A 17,273-nucleotide genomic window follows, 5' to 3' on the forward strand; every position below is an offset into this window, starting at 1 on the left:
AATAACTATTCCAGAAAGAAAAATAAAGATTAATGAGAAATCAATTACATCCTTCATTCTAAAACATACTAAACATTTCCATAAGACAGGGAAAAGAACTGTCCAGAAATAATAACGCACTGAAAATTTAAAAAGACTGAGACTTTTCATTTATTTCACTTTACCTTGTCTCACTCCAGTTTCGATTCTAGTACAAAGGTCTCCCTGAGGGGTGGAGAGATGCACCAAGGGCCCAGCCCCTGGCATGAAGTTATTGGCAGGATCTTCTGCATATATTCTAGCTTCAAAGGCATGGCCCTGCAGAGTTATTTCTTCCTGGCTCAAAGGAATCTTCTCTCCTGCTGCAATCTGGTAAAAGAAGAATATGTGCTTCTATGAAATTCCTCCTTTTAGTACAACTATGAGACTTGGGAAGTTGATGGTCTTGTCTTTTTCCATGGAAAATACACATTTGGGCTTTATAACAAGTCAAATAAAAACTATTATTTCATCCACCTCCCCGAGTTTGGGGCAAAAGCAAAAATAGGTTACAAAAACAGATGCAGCTTGGAAATAATGTATTAATTACAAGAGTTTCTAGAGTTCTTTAAGTAGAGAAAGCAGGTGAAGACTAAATTATAAAGATCAGTCTTTTTTCAATGTAATTACAACTAAAATTTCTTACTGGCAAGATAATCTGTTTTCATTTAAAACATCAGTCAGTGCTCAGTTATCAAATCAATCTTTTTTAATAGTAAATTATTTGTTGGTGTTTAGGACTACACTCACAGGTACTTGAATGTATAAAGCATTTCTCACCTTTTGAGCTCTGGATATACCATACCTTATTCTCCTTGGAACATTTATTCCAATCTTTTTTTCTGGTTAACTGCTTATTCTCTAGACCTTAGCTCAAAATAATCACGTCATTAGGGAAGCTTTCCTACCCTGGCTCAGTTAAGTTTGCATATTGCTAACGTGTGGCATTTGCCATCTTTATTAGCCTTTTATTTTTTTTAAGATTTTATTTATCTATTCATGACAGACCCACAGAGAGAGACAGAGAGAGAGAGAGAGAGAGAGAGAATGCTAGAGACACAGGCAGAGTTCAGAGAAGCAGGCTCCATGCAGGGAGCCCAACATGGGACTCGATCCCGTGTCTCCAAGATCAGGCCCTGGGCTGAAGGCGGCACTAAACCGCTGAGCCACCCGGGCTGCCCTAGCCTTTTTTTTTTTTTTTTTTTAAGTTTATTTAAGTAATCTCTACACCTAGTGTGGGACTCAAACTCACCACTTCAAGATCAAGAGTCACATGCTCTATCAACTGAGCTAGACAGGCTCCCCCATCTTTGTGATCCTCATCACCATCATCACATGATGGTTTTTCAATTTTGTTATGTTAATACATATTGCATGATACCAGATTATAAGCAGGATGATCCTCATTTTATCATTACTACAATTACATTATTTTGACTATTATGTACCAATACAACAATTCTCTCTCTCCAACTAGTATAATTTGGAAAAGGCTAATGGAGGACATGCTGTCACTTTCTCTACTTTCTCTAGTTTTCCTCCAGGATGAGAAAAGGACAAACTGAGAAAGCAAAAGATATAGGGGGATAAAACTGAGTAATTTAGCACCACTTGGAACTAAATAGGTAAGCATGAAACAGAGGTAGAGAGTTTATCTCTTTAAATCTGTAGATAAGAAAAACCAGGAACCAGAGCAGTTAAGAATGAAAGGAAAATGGGACCACATTGAATGCTTTTATGACACGGTGTTTTGAACCACAGACTCTGCAGCCCTATTGCCTTGGCCCAAATTCTGTCTCTATACTTACTCTGTTCTGGGCATGTTTTTTAACCTCTTAATGGTTCAGAGAAAAGTGCATGTAGTAGGTACTAAATAAGCGTTAGCTATTGTCATTTCATTCTTATCCTTTATAATGAAATACGTTTTAATGTTTTAATAAAGAATTCTATTTGTCTTAATAGAAACCTGGAAAAGAATGACCACATATCCATATTTCAAGATGTGATCTCATTTCTGACTACAGAGCCCCATTTCAAACTGGCTTATCTTTGCCTATTTTCCTTTCAGATTGGTTTCCATCTGAGCTCAGAAGAGACAGGCCCCAACCATGCCTCTGGATACTTGGAAATCTGTGCCATATGAGTTCTCTTAGGCTTAGACATTGACTCTTTGGAACTCCTGGACCTTGGATATATTCCCCAGCTTCCCCTGGACATGGGTACCACCTGTGTCTGCAGCCTAGATGCCCACATCACTGCAATCTCATTCTAGGGAGGCTTTGACTCCAGAGGCTGGTCCTGGAGCTTGAACTCTGGACTCATCAAATGGCAAGCCCTCTTGTTTTACCTCTGCCTGGAAGCCAGGATCCAAAGTGCCTTCAACATTATAAATGAGGTCTAGTGGTGTCCATAAGTTCTAGAATCCCTTCCCAGAGAAGAAAAGCCTACTTCTCTTTTTAAAGGGACTTTAAAGCTCTTGCAATTTCTCGAGATGCAGAAAAAAAGTCTACTGGTTCCACTTATGTCCAAAAGCTTTCCCTTCCCTAGAAATCCTTTATCTGTCATGATTTCAAAATTCTGGACTCCCAGGGTACCTAAGTGGCCCAGTCAGTTAAGCATCTGACTCTTGGTTTCTGCTCAAGTCAAGATCTCGTTGTCGTGAGATTGAGCCCTTGCATCAGGCTTTGCACTCAGCGTGGAGTCTACTTGAGACTCTTTCTCCCTCTCTCTCTGCCCTTCTCCCTGCCTCTAAAAATAAATAAATCTTAAAAAGAAAAATTCTGGACTCTCAATTACTGCTTCAGAAAAAAAAATTCCCCCTTTCCTTGAATTCTGGAAACAGAAGCACTCTTTCCAAAACTTTCTAAATCCGCTACAATTTTCCCATTACTTACTAACACTTACTAGCCTGATGTGCCTGGTTTTCATTAGCTCCCAAGGCTATAGAGGCCCCAAAGAATCTTATGGCTCAATTAAAACCACCAATCATCCCCAAGGAACCAGCAAAAGGAGCATCATATTATTGTCCATAGAAGTTCTGGAAAGACAAAATTATCAAAATAATAATCAAAACTTTAGCATCATAACATGAAAAAAAATTTAGTTTCAGAATATATAAAGAACCAAGAATTCTACAGAGAATATAGTACTTAAACATTTAAATATGAAAGTATTTATGGTACTTAAAAACATTTTTTATATTAAAAAAGGCTGTAAAATCAATTGTTTTCAATAATAAGAGTAAAACAGATTTAGTTATTATCCATATTCCTTTAAGAATATGCTTTGTGGAATTCTAGTCTAGGCCAGTGCTTCTCAAACTATTTATAACAAAGGAACAATTATACACTTATACTTTTGTAACATACAATAGACATGTCACAAAAATGCTGTAAAAATTTCTAAACACTTATTCTGAAAGGGCTATACTTATCCTACCACAGGCCAACAACAGTGTGTAAGTTAGCACTTGCATGTGGTTCACTCTATTAGTCTAGACCGTTACCTTGGCTCTTCATTCCCAACTCTTCCTTAGCTCATTTCACTGGGGCCTGTCGTGCCTCTAAAAGCAAAGGATGGCCCAGCACAGAATACTGTGGCCTTCAGGTAGAGTACAAGGCTTTGGTGTTGAGATAATGTAGTCACAAGACAGCCTCAGTGGCAGCAGCTCACCTGCACCTTGCCTTAGGCTATCCCATGTCTAAGAGAAATAATGGTAAGTGACAGGTTAGAAATCTGAGTCCATAAAGTGACAATAATGTCACAGCAACAAATGAAATATCTTTAACCTCCTATTTTCCTGTCCTCATGATAAAGGAGCCAGAATTGAACCAGCCAGAATTGAACCCTTGTCCAAAGTGACATCTTCTTTTAGGAGGCTAGCAGGTGACATATTCTCAAGACTGATCTTTAACAGAAAAAATAGTCCCACCCTAAGCTGCCACTCCACCAAGTCAGTTCCTGTGATCATCTCAGTAACAGGATGTTCCACTTGCAGTCTTGTATTCATTTCCATGAAGTAGAAATTGTGCTTTGAGTCCATAATAAACTCGACAGTTCCTAAAAGATAAAAAACAAGTTATATTTCGATAGCATATAATCAATCAGTAGAAATAAAAATCTTCCATGATGTATCACATCAACTTTTATTTTTTAATTAATGTTTTTAAATTTTTTATTTTATTTAAATTCAATTAATTAACATATAGTGTATTATTGACTTCAGAGGTAGAGGTCAGTGATTCATCGGTTACATATAACACCCAGTGCTAGCACAGCACGTGCACTCCTTAATGCCCATCACCAGTTACCCCATTCCTCTACTCCCACCCCCCAGCAACCCTCAGTTTGTTTCCTAGAATCTCTTATGAGTCTCTTATTAAGAGTCGCCTGAAATTAGAGAGTCGGGGGACTGGGGCAAGATGGCAGAAGAGTAGGGTCTCCAAATCACCTGTCTCCACCAAATTACCTAGAAAACCTTCAAATTATCCTGAAAATCTATGAATTTGGCCTGAGAATTAAAGAGAGAACACCAGGAATGCTACAGTGAGAAGAGTTCGCGCTTCTATCAAGGTAGGAAGACGGGGAAAAAAGAAATAAAGAAACAAAAGGCATCCAAGGGGGAGGGGCCCCGCGAGGAGCCGGGCTGAGGCCGGGGCGAGTGTCCCCGGGACGGGAGAGCAAACAGGAACTGCACCAACCTTCCCGGGCGGAAAGGGGCTCGCAGGGAGTTGGAGCAGGACCCCAGGAGGGCGAGGATGCCCTCAGGCTCCCTGGGACAGTAACAGAGCAACTGCGCGCCCAGGAGAGTGCGCCGAGCTCTCTAAGGGCTGCAGTGCGCACGGCGGGACCCGGAGCAGCTTGGAGGGGCTCGGGTGGGGACTCCGAGGAGGGGGCTGTGCCACCCGGAGCGCGAATCCAACAGCACAGGCCCCGGAGCACTGGGCGCCGGGACACAGCCCAGGATCCGGCGTCCCCCGGGACAGGCAGAGGCCGGGAGGGCCCAGGACAGCAAGGACGCTCCTGCCCCGAGCTGAGCAGATCAGCGGCCCCGCCCCGGAGCCTCCAGGCCCTGCAGACGGAGAGCTCCGGAGTTCCTGCGGGAGCTGAATCCAGGTTTCCAGAGCTGGCCCCGCCACTGGGGCTGTTCCTCCTGGGGCCTCACGGGGTGAACAACCCCCACTGAGCCCTGCACCAGGCAGGGGGCAGAGCAGCTCCCCCAAGTGCTAACACCTGAAAATCACCACAACAGGCCCCTCCCCCAGAAGACCAGCTAGACGGAGAAGTTCCAGGGGAAGCCAAGGGACTTAAAGTACACAGAATCAGAAGATACTCCCCCGTGGTTCTTTTTTTTCTTTTTTCTTTTTGTTGTTGTTTTGTTTTGTTTTGCTTTTTGATTTGTTTCCTTCCCCCACCCCTTTTTTTCCTTTCTTTCTTTTTCTTCTTTTTTTTTCTCTTTCTCTTTTCTTTCCTTCTTTCTCTCCTCTCTTTTTCTCATTTTCCCAATACAACTTGCTTTTGGCCACTCTGCACTGAGCAAAATGACTAGAAGGAAAACCTCACCTCAAAAGAAAGAATGAGAAACAGTCCTCTCTCCCACAGAGTTACAAAATCTGGATTACAATTCAATGTCAGAAAGCCAATTCAGAAGCACTATTATACAGCTACTGGTGGCTCTAGAAAAAAGCATAAAGGACTCAAGAGACTTCATGACTGCAGAATTTAGAGCTAATCAGGCAGAAATTAAAAATCAATTGAATGAGATGCAATCCAAACTAGAAGTCCTAACGACGAGGGTTAACGAGGTGGAAGAATGAGTGAGTGACATAGAAGACAAGTTGATAGCAAAGAGGGAAACTGAGGAAAAAAGAGACAAACAATTAAAAGACCATGAAGATAGATTAAGGGAAATAAACGACAGCCTGAGGAAGAAAAACCTACATTTAATTGGGGTTCCCGAGGGCGCCGAAAGGGCCAGAGGGCCAGAATATGTATTTGAACAAATCCTAGCTGAAAACTTTCCTAATTTGGGAAGGGAAACAGGCATTCAGATCCAGGAAATAGAGAGATCCCCCCCTAAAATCAATAAAAACCGTTCAACACCTCGACATTTAATAGTGAAGCTTGCAAATTCCAAAGATAAAGAGAAGATCCTTAAAGAAGCAAGAGACAAGAAATCCCTGACTTTTATGGGGAGGAGTATTAGGGTAACAGCAGACCTCTCCACAGAGACCTGGCAGGCCAGAAAGGGCTGGCAGGATATATTCAGGGTCCTAAATGAGAAGAACATGCAACCAAGAATACTTTATCCAGCAAGGCTCTCATTCAAAATGGAAGGAGAGATAAAGAGCTTCCAAGACAGGCAGCAACTGAAAGAATATGTGACCTCCAAACCAGCTCTGCAAGAAATTTTAAGGGGGACTCTTAAAATTCCCCTTTAAGAAGAAGTTCAGTGGAACAATCCACAAAAACAAGGACTGAATAGTTATCATGATGACACTAAACTCATATCTCTCAATAGTAACTCTGAACGTGAACGGGCTTAATGACCCCATCAAAAGGCACAGGGTTTCAGACTGGATAAAAAAGCAGGACCCATCTATTTGCTGTCTACAAGAGACTCATTTTAGACAGAAGGACACCTACAGCCTGAAAATAAAAGGTTGGAGAACCATTTACCATTCGAATGGTCCTCAAAAGAAAGCAGCGGTAGCCATCCTTATATCAGATAAACTAAAATTTACCCCGAAGACTGTAGTGAGAGATGAAGAGGGACACTATCTCATACTTAAAGGATCTATCCAACAAGAGGACTTAACAATCCTCAATATATATGCCCCGAATGTGGGAGCTGCCAAATATATAAATCAATTATTAGCCAAAGTGAAGAAATACTTAGATAATAATACACTTATACTTGGTGACTTCAATCTAGCTCTTTCTATACTCGATAGGTCTTCTAAGCACAACATCTCCAAAGAAACGAGAGCTTTAAATGATACACTGGACCAGATGGATTTCACAGATATCTACAGAACTTTACATCCAAACTCAACTGAATACACATTCTTCTCAAGTGCACATGGAACTTTCTCCAGAATAGACCACATACTGGGTCACAAATCGGGTCTGAACCAATACCAAAAGATTGGGATCGTCCCCTGCATATTCTCAGACCATAATGTCTTGAAATTAGAACACGACACAAGTTAGAATTAATTAGAATCACAACAAGAAGTTTGGAAGGACCTCAAACACGTGGAGGTTAAGGACCATCCTGCTAAAAGATAAAAGGGTCAACCAGGAAATTAAGGAAGAATTAAAAAGATGCATGGAAACTAATGAGAATGAAGATACAACCGTTCAAAATCTTTGGGATGCAGCAAAAGCAGTCCTAAGGGGGAAATACATCGCAATACAAGCATCCATTCAAAAACTGGAAAGAACTCAAATACAAAAGCTAACCTTACACCTAAGGAGCTAGAGAAAAAAACAGCAAATAGATCCTACACCCAGGAGAAGAAGAGTTAATAAAGATTCGAGCAGAACTCAACGAAATCGAGACCAGAACTGTGGAAAAGATCAACAGAACCAGGAGTTGGTTCTTTGAAAGAATAAGAGAGATAAACCATTAGCCAGCCTTATTAAAAAGAAGAGAGAGAAGACTCAAATTAATAAAATCATGAATGAGAAAGGAGAGATCACTACCAACACCAAGGAAATACGAACGATTTTAAAAACATATTATGAACAGCTATACGCCAATAAATTAGGCAATCTAGAAGAAATGGACGCATTCCTAGAAAGCCACAAACTACCAAAACTGGAACAGGAAGAAATAGAAAACCTTAACAGGCCAATAACCAGGGAGGAAATTGAAGCAGTCATCAAAAACCTCCCAAGACACAAGAGTCCAGGGCCAGATGGCTTCCCAGGGGAATTTTATCAAAAGTTTAAAGAAGAAACCATGCCTATTCTCCTAAAGCTGTTTGGAAAGATAGAAAGAGATGGAGTACTTCCAAATTCGTTCTATGAGGCCAGCATCACCTTAATTCCAAAACCAGACAAAGACCCCACCAAAAAGGAGAATTACAGACCAATATCCCTGATGAACATGGATGCAAAAATTCTCAACAAGATACTGGCCAATAGGATCCAACAATACATTAAGAAAATTATTCACCATGACCAAGTAGGATTTATCCCCGGGACACAAGGCTGGTTCAACACCCGTAAAACAATCAATGTGATTCATCATATCAGCAAGAGAAAAACCAAGAACCATATGATCCTCTCATTAGATGCAGAGAAAGCATTTGACAAAATACAGCATCCATTTCTGATCAAAACTCTTCAGAGTGTAGGGATAGAGGGAACATTCCTCAACATCTTAAAAGCCATCTACGAAAAGCCCACAGCAAATATCATTCTCAATAGGGAAGCACTGGGAGCCCTTCCCCTAAGATCAGGAACAAGACAGGGATGTCCACTCTCACCACTGCTATTCAACATAGTACTGGAAGTCCTAGCCTCAGCAATCAGACAACAAAAAGACATTAAAAAGGCAGTCAAATTGGCAAAGAAGAAGTGAAACTCTCCCTCTTCGCCAATGACATGATACTCTACATAGAAAACCCAAAAGTCTCCACCCCAAGATTGCTAGAACTCATACAGCAATTCGGTAGCGTGGCAGGATACAAAATCAATGCCCAGAAATCAGTGGCATTTCTATACAGTAACAATGAGACTGAAGAAAGAGAAATTAAGGAGTCAATCCCATTTACAATTGCACCCAAAAGCAAAAGATACCTAGGAATAAACCTACCTAAAGAGGTAAAGGATCTATACCCTCAAAACTATAGAACACTTCTGAAAGAAATTGAGGAAGACACAAAGAGATGGAAAAATATTCCATGCTCATGGATTGGCAGAATTAATATTGTGAAAATGTCAATGTTACCCAGGGCAATTTACACGTTTAATGCAATCCCTATCAAAATACCATGGACTTTCTTCAGAGAGTTAGAACAAATTATTTTAAGATTTGTGTGGAATCAGAAAAGACCCCGAATAGCCAGGGGAATTTTAAAAAAGAAAACCATATCTGGGGGCATCACAATGCCAGATTTCAGGTTGTACTACAAAGCTGTGGTCATCAAGACAGTGTGGTACTGGCACAAAAACAGACACACAGATCAATGGAACAGAATAGAGAACCCAGAAGTGGACCCTGAACTTTATGGTCAACTAATATTCGATAAAGGAGGAAAGACTATCCATTGGAAGAAAGACAGTCTCTTCAATAAATGGTGCTGGGAAAATTGGACATCCACATGCAGAAGAATGAAACTAGACCACTCTCTTTCACCATACACAAAGATAAACTGAAAATGGATGAAAGATTTAAATGTGAGACAAGATTCCATCAAAATCCTACAGAAGAACACAGGCAACACCCTTTTTGAATTCGGCCGCAGTAACTTCTTGCAAGATACATCCACGAAGGCAAAAGAAACAAAAGCAAAAATGAACTATTGGGACTTCATCAAGATAAGAAGCTTTTGCACAGCAAAGGATACAGTCAACAAAACTAAAACACAACCTACAGAATGGGAGAAGATATTTGCAAATGACATATCAGATAAAGGGCTAGTTTCCAAGATCTATAAAGAACTTATTAAACTCAACACCAAAGAAACAAACAATCCAATCATGAAATGGGCAAAAGACATGAACAGAAATCTCACAGAGGAAGACATAGACATGGCCAACATGCATATGAGAAAATGCTCTGCATCACTTGCCATCAGGGAAATACAAATCAAAACCACAATGAGATACCACCTCACAGCAGCGAGAATGGGGAAAATTAACAAGGCAGGAAACAACAAATGTTGGAGAGGATGCGGAGAAAAGGGAACCCTCTTACACTGTTGGTGGGAATGTGAACTGGTGCAGCCACTCTGGAAAACTGTGTGGAGGTTCCTCAAAGAGTTAAAAATAGACCTGCCCTACGACCCAGCAATTGCACTGTTGGGGATTTACCCCAAAGATACAGATGCAATGAAACGCCGGGACACCTGCACCCCGATGTTTATAGCAGCAATGGCCACAATAGCCAAACTGTGGAAGGAGCCTCGGTGTCCATCGAAAGATGAGTGGATAAAGAAGATGTGGTTTATGTATACAATGGAATATTACTCAGCTATTAGAAATGACAAATACCCACCATTTGCTTCATCGTGGATGGAACTGGAGGGTATTATGCTGAGTGAAGTAAGTCAGTCGGAGAAGGACAAACATTATATATTCTCATTCTTGTGGGGAATATAAATAATAGTGAAAGGGAATATAAGGGAAGGGAGAAGAAATGTGTGGGAAATATCAGAAAGGGAGACAGAACGTAAAGACTGCTAACTCTGGGAAACGAACTAGGGGTGGTAGAAGGGGAGGAGGGCGGGGGGTGGGAGTGAATGGGTGACGGGCACTGGGGGTTATTCTGTATGTTAGTAAATTGAACACCAATAAAAAATAAATTAAAAAAAAAGAAATTAGAGAGTCAAATCACATCAACATTTAATGCTGCCTTCATTCAATGGTAAACATTTTGCAGTTTGTGAAGAGAATATCTCACATTTTGCAGCAGCAAATGATTCTTAATTAAAAAATAGGGAGCCACATGAAATCTCGCAATAGAAAAGCATGCTCAGGGTTTTGAGCAAATAGTAAGTCCAAGTTATGAGTAGTGTCAGCTGTTGCAGCAATGAGAACATGGTTGGGCCATGTGTTTTGGCTTCAGGGCACAAAGACCCCTGGAACCTCACGTTCTCACATTCCATCTCCCTCTAATCCAGTAGAAAAAATACAACATTTTTTCCTCTTGATTGTTGGAGGTTTCCTTTAAAAGTCCTTTTGCTGGTGACCCACTAGAAGATTGCTTAGCAACTAAATCTTCATCTTTCCCAATTTTATTAAGGTATCATTTCATATAATAAAATGTATCTGTTTTAGGTGTAGGGAAGTATCTTGAGTTTCAGAAATTGAATAGAGTGATAAAACCACTACTACCACCACGAAAATGCAAAATATTTCCATTATCCAAGATGTTCCCTTGTTCTCCTTTGCAGTCAGTCCCTTCCCCAGGTCATTGGGCTCCAGGCAGCCGTACTTTTTTCTAGTATGTTACATAAATGAAATCATATACTATGCAGTGTTTTGTGTTTGAGTTTTGTTTCACTTAGCTGAAAGTTAGTTCCTTATAACTTAAGACTGTTTTTCAAACTGTGGGTCATAACCCATTAGTGGCTTGTAAAAATTCAGTGAAGACTTCCAGTTTCTGGCCCATAAGAAACTAAGAAGTCACCATTCTACCCTGACAAGAGTAAAAAGCCAAATAAACTGAAAAATCAACAATTTTTCTCAGAGCCATTGGAGGTATGAGGTCACAGGGCAAACTGCTGCACCACCACCACCACCACCACCACCACCCCCGCCCCAATTAAGAGAGACAGACAGGCAAATAGAGAGTCACAACTTACTGGAACAGAGACCCATGAACAAAACTTCTTAGGGAACAAGTACCAGACAGAAAAACTGGGTTACAACTAATATGTTGCTAGTTGCTCAGTGTGGAAAACTGTGAGCATTATAAACTCCAAGGACAGCCTCCTCAAACTTTTGTGTTTACCTCCAGAAGCTCTAATAGGTCCTTCCAGTGAATACTGGAAAAAAATCCCCTTGAGTCTCTAGCAGTGAAAGAAGAAAAGGAACCATTGGAAGTAAACCAAGTTCTGTTCTTTTTTTTTTTTAAAGATTTTATTTATTTATTCATGAGAGACACAAAGAGAGAGAGAGAGAGAGAGAGGCAGAGACACAGACAGCAGGAGAAGCAGGCTTCACATAGGGAGCCCGAAATGGGACTCGATCCCGGGTCTCTAGGATCACGCCCTGGGCCAAAGGCAGCACTAAACCGCTGAGCCACCCGGGCTACCACCAAAGTTCTGTTCTAAACAAGATTTGTCCATATTTTACTAAAGTCTAAACTACAAGGGTTTCATTAGAGCCTAATTAACATAACTGGAGGAAGGGAAATATACAACTCCAGCCACCCTGTCCCCCATAAGTGAATAAATCAGTGAATAAGCAAAAAACAAACTGAGATGCACTGGTGAAATTCACAGTTCACGGCACAAGCTCACCAAAAAATGTAGACATAATCATACAACTACAAAACACTTCATCTTCCCCACACCTAATCACCACATGACTAAAGACCTCTTTACCATGGTTCTTTGTACCTGGTACCTCAGGTCTGGCTATTGAGAAAAAAATCACAAGGCATAAGAGGCAATAAACACAGTTTATTAAAGAAACTGAATAAACATCAGAACCTGACTCAGATATGACAGAAATGTTGGAATAATCAGACCAAGAACTTAAAAACATTTTGATTAGTACACTAAGATTTTGATTAGTACACTAATGGAAAAACTAGACACATGCAAGAACCCACATGGATAATATAAATAAAAACATAGAAATTCAAATAAATGATTTCAAAGAATCAAAAAGAAATGTTAGAGATCAAAGCACTGTGATAGAAATGAAGAATGCCTTTGGTCGGCTCATTGGTAGACGGGACACAGTTAAGGCAAGAATCTCTGAGCTTGAGGATATGACAACAGAAACTTCCAAAACTAAAGGCAAAGACAGACAGACTGAAAAAAACAAAGCAAAATATCCAAGAACTGTGGACAACTAGAAAAGGTGTAACATATGCATAAACAAACAAAAGTTGAGAGAATTTATTGGCAGTAGATCTATCTTGCAAGAAATGTTCTTTAGAGAGGAGGACAATGACATAGGTCAATACTTCAAAAAGACATAATCTTAACGGGTATATACCTAAGAAGAGAGTGTCAGAATACATGGAATAAAAACTGAAAACTGCAAATAGATGAATCTATTAAAACAGCTGGAGATTTTAACACCCCTCTATCAGAAATGGACAAATCTAGCAGGCAGATAAGTAAGGACATAGTTGAACTCCATAGCATCATCAATAAATTGGATATACTCAGTGTCTATAGACTACTTTATCCAACAATACTGGATTACATATTCTCAAATTCACATGGAACACTCACCAAGACAGACCATATTCAGAGTCACAGAAAAGACTTTAACAAATTTGAAAGAATAGATATCATAAAATGTTTGCCAAGACCAAATTTTTTTTTTCAGGACCACAATTAAATTAAAAATCAATTGAACCAGAAATCAGTAACAAAAAGATAGCTGGGAAAAAAATCCCCAAATACTTGCAGCCTAAATAACACAGTACCAAGTAACACATAAGACAAAGAAGAAATCCCAAGTGAAGCTTAAAAATACTTTAAACTAAATGAAAATAGAAATACAACTTTCCAAAATTTGTGGGATGCCCTGAAAGCAATGCTTGGAGGGAAAAGGGAAATTTATAGCACTTAATCCATATATTTGAAGAGAAGAAAGATCTAAAATTAAGCTTCCATTTTAGGAAACTAGAAAAAGAACAGCAAATTAATTCCAAAGTAAGCAAGAGAGAAGAAATAATAAAGTAGAAATCTATAGAAAAAACAAATAAAACCAGAAATTGGTTTTTTGAAAAGATCAGTTACATACATAAGCCTCTAGTCAAGTTGTTTAAGAAAAAAAAGAGAGAAGAGACAAATTATTAATATCAGAAATGAAATAAGAGAAATTACTATGGCTCTTATGGTTAATAGATATTAAAAGCATATTATGAACAACTCTATGCCCATAAATTTGATAACCTGGATGAAACAGACCAACTCCTTGAAAGACACAATCTGCCAAAAGTCACACAAGAGAAAATCACTCCGAAACAATCTGAATAGGCCTATATCTACTAAGGAAGTTGAAATAATCATTAATAACTTCCAAAACCTCCAAAATAGAGGTTCACTGGTGAGTTCTACCAAACACTGAAAGTAGAATTTATACCAATTTGCTATAATCTCTTTGAGAACACAGAAGACAGACTGTTTCTTAACTCATTTTATGAGATCAGCATTACCTTAATATTAAAACCAGAGAAAGATATTACAAAAAAACTAAACTACAAATCAATATCTCTTATAAACATGGATGCAATAATCCTCAACAAAAATGTTAGCAAAGCAAAAATAACAATGTATAAAAATAATCATATACCATGACCAAGTGGGACTTATCCCAGGTATGCAAGGCTGGTTCAACATTTGAAAATCAATTAATGTAATCCATCACATCAACAAGCTAAAGAATAACCATATGACTGTAATAATAGATGCAGAACAACACCGGATAAAATTCAGTACCTAATTATAATAAAAACTCTCAACAAATTAGGAATACAAAGGAACTTCCTAATTTGATAAAGGAGATTTACAAAAACACATAGCTAACATTGTATTTAATGGTGAGAAACTAGAAGATTTCACACCAAGATAAGAAATAAGGGAAGGACATCCACTCTCACCACTCCTTTTCAACATTATACTAGAAGCCCTAGAAATGCAATAAGACAAGAAAAGGAAAAGGTATAGAGATTGGGAAGGAAGAAATGAAACTGTCTAATCACAGATGACTTGTCTATGTAGAAAAATCCAAAAGAATTTACCAAAGAAACCTTCTGGAACTAATAAGTGATCATAATAAGCTTGCAGGATATATGGGACGCCTGGGTGGCTCAGTGGTTAAGCGTCTGCCTTTGGCTCAGGGCATGATCCTGGAGTCCTGGAATCGAGTCCCACATCAGGCTCCCTGCATGGAGCCTACTTTTGCCTCAGCCTTTGTCTCTGCCTCTCATGAAAAAATAAATAAAATCTTAAAAAAAAAAAAAGGTTAATATATAAAAGTCAACTGTTTTCCTATATACCTATGATGAACAAGTAGAATTTGAAATTAAAAACACAATACCATCTATACAAGCACCTCCAAAATGAAATAGGTATAAATCTAACAAAAGATGTATAAGATCCATATGAGGAAATTACAAAACTGATGAAAGAAGTCAAGGAAGAACAAAATGGAGAGATATTCCATGTTCATGGATAGGAAGACTCAACATTGTCAAGATGTGAGTTCTCCCAACTTACTGTATAGAGACAACACAATTCCAATTAAAATCCCAGCAAGTTATTTTGTGAATATCAAAAAAAAAAAAAAGTTATTTTGTGAATATCAAAAAACTGATTCTAGTGTTTTATAGGGAGAGGCAAAAGACTCAGAATAGGCAATTCAATATTGAAGGAGAATTACAAAGTTGGAGGATGGACACTATCTGAGTTCAAGATTTACTATAAAGCTACAGTATTCAAAATACTGAAATACTGGAGAAAGAACAAATAGATCAATGGAAGAGAGCAGGTAGTCCAGAAATAGTCCCATATAAATATAGCCAATTGATCTCTGACAAAGGAGCAAAGGCAATACAATGGAGCAAAGACAGTCTTTTAAAAAAATGGTGCTAGAATAACTCTATGTCTACACACATACACACACACAATCTACACACAAATCTTACACTTCCAGAAAAATTAACTTAAAAAGGACCATAGACCAAATTTGGAACATAAAACTATAAAATTCCTAGAAGATAGCAGGAGAAAATCTACATGACCTTGAGTATGGTAATGCCTTTTTAGATACAACAAGAAAGCATACAAAATTATGCCAACAAAAAAGGCATAATTCATTAAATAATTGATAAGGCAGGCTTTACTACATTTAAAAAACTTATGCTCTGCAAAAGATAATGTCAAGAGAATGAGAAGACAAACCACAGATTGTGAGAAAATATTTGCAAAAGATACCTCTGGTAAAGGACTATGGTCCAAATTGTACTAAGAATTCTTAAAACTCAATAATAAGAAAAAGCAAACAAACCAATTTAAAAAGTGGGCAAAACACCTGAACAGACCTCACTAAAGAAGAAACACAGATGGTAAGTAAGCATATGAGAAGATGCTCCACTCATCATATTAAGGAAATACAAATTAAAATGAGATACCACTGCACACCTATTAGAATGGAACATGGATAATACCAAATGCTAGTGAAGATATAAAGCAACAGGAACTCTCATACATTGCTGGTGGAAATGCAAAATGTTACAGTCACTCTGGAAGAAAGTTTGGCAGTTTCTTACAAAACTAAGCATACTCTTGCCATATGATCCAGTGATCAATTTCTTGGTGTTTAGTAAATAAATTGAAACTATGTCCACAGAGAACTCTGCACACAGATTTTTATAATAGTTTTGTTGGAACTGCCAAACCTAGAAAGCAATCAAGATGTCCTTCAGTAGGTGACCAGATAAATTGTGGTACATCTAGGAAATGGAGTACACTATTCAACACTAAACAGAAATGATCAAGCCATGAGAGAACATGGAGGAAGCTTAAATGCATATTACTAAGTGAAAGAAGCCAATCTGAAAGGTCTACACACTGTATGAAAAGGCAGAACTATGGAGGCAACAGAAAGATCAGTGACTGTCAGGAGTTAAAGACAGGAAGGGAAAAGAGCAGAGCACAGAGGATATTTAGGGCACTGAAAGGACTCTGGGAGCACCTGGGTGGCTTAGTCAGTTGGGTGTCTGCCTTCTGCTCAGGTCATGATCCTCAACAATCTGGCCTGCATTGAGCTCCCTGCTCACAGAGAATCTGCTTCTCCCTCTGACTCCCCCGCTACCTTCTAGTGCTCACCTTCTCTCTCAAGTAAATAAAATCTTAAAAAAAGTACTCATATGATACAATGGTGGATTCATGTCATCATACATTTCTCTAAATGTATACTGTGCAACAATGTCAGTAGTACATACAATATCAAGAGTGAACCCTAATGTAAATGATAGATTATGGGTGATAAGGATGTATCACTGTAGGTTTGCTGATTGTAACAAATGAACCCCTCTGGTCTGGGATGCTGATAGTTGGGGAGGCTGTGCAAGTGTGGGGATAGGCAATATGGGAACTCTCTGTACTTTCTGCTCCATGGTTTATTTTATTTTATTTATTTATTTTTTTAAAGACTTTATTTATTCATAGAGATGCGGGGGGAGGGGGGAGGCAGAGAGAGAAGCAGGCTCCACGCAGAGAGCCCAACGTGGGACTCAATCTAGGGTCTCCAGGATCACGCCCTGGGCTGCAGACGGCGCTAAACCGCTGTGCCATGGGGGCTGCCCTCCATGGTTTATTTTAGATAAAATG

At 39.0% G+C, this 17,273-nt stretch overlaps 1 protein-coding gene across 5 annotated transcripts in view; it reads right to left on the bottom strand.

The window, feature by feature from the left end:
* The window catches only part of MCCC1 (methylcrotonyl-CoA carboxylase subunit 1), a 62,073-nt gene that overhangs the window by 21,106 nt on the left and 23,694 nt on the right, over positions 1–17,273 (bottom strand). For all 5 annotated transcript variants that reach the window (XM_025451216.3, XM_035710172.2, XM_035710173.2 and 2 more), the window contains 2 exons: positions 3,950–4,077; positions 165–348 (listed from right to left, as the gene is read on the bottom strand). In XM_025451216.3, the coding sequence (XP_025307001.1) occupies positions 165–348; positions 3,950–4,077 (312 nt within the window). The remainder of the gene's footprint in view (positions 1–164; positions 349–3,949; positions 4,078–17,273) is intronic.

This window comes from Canis lupus, chromosome 34 (genome assembly GCF_003254725.2).
Source record: "Canis lupus dingo isolate Sandy chromosome 34, ASM325472v2, whole genome shotgun sequence".
Lineage (NCBI taxonomy): Eukaryota > Metazoa > Chordata > Mammalia > Carnivora > Canidae > Canis > Canis lupus.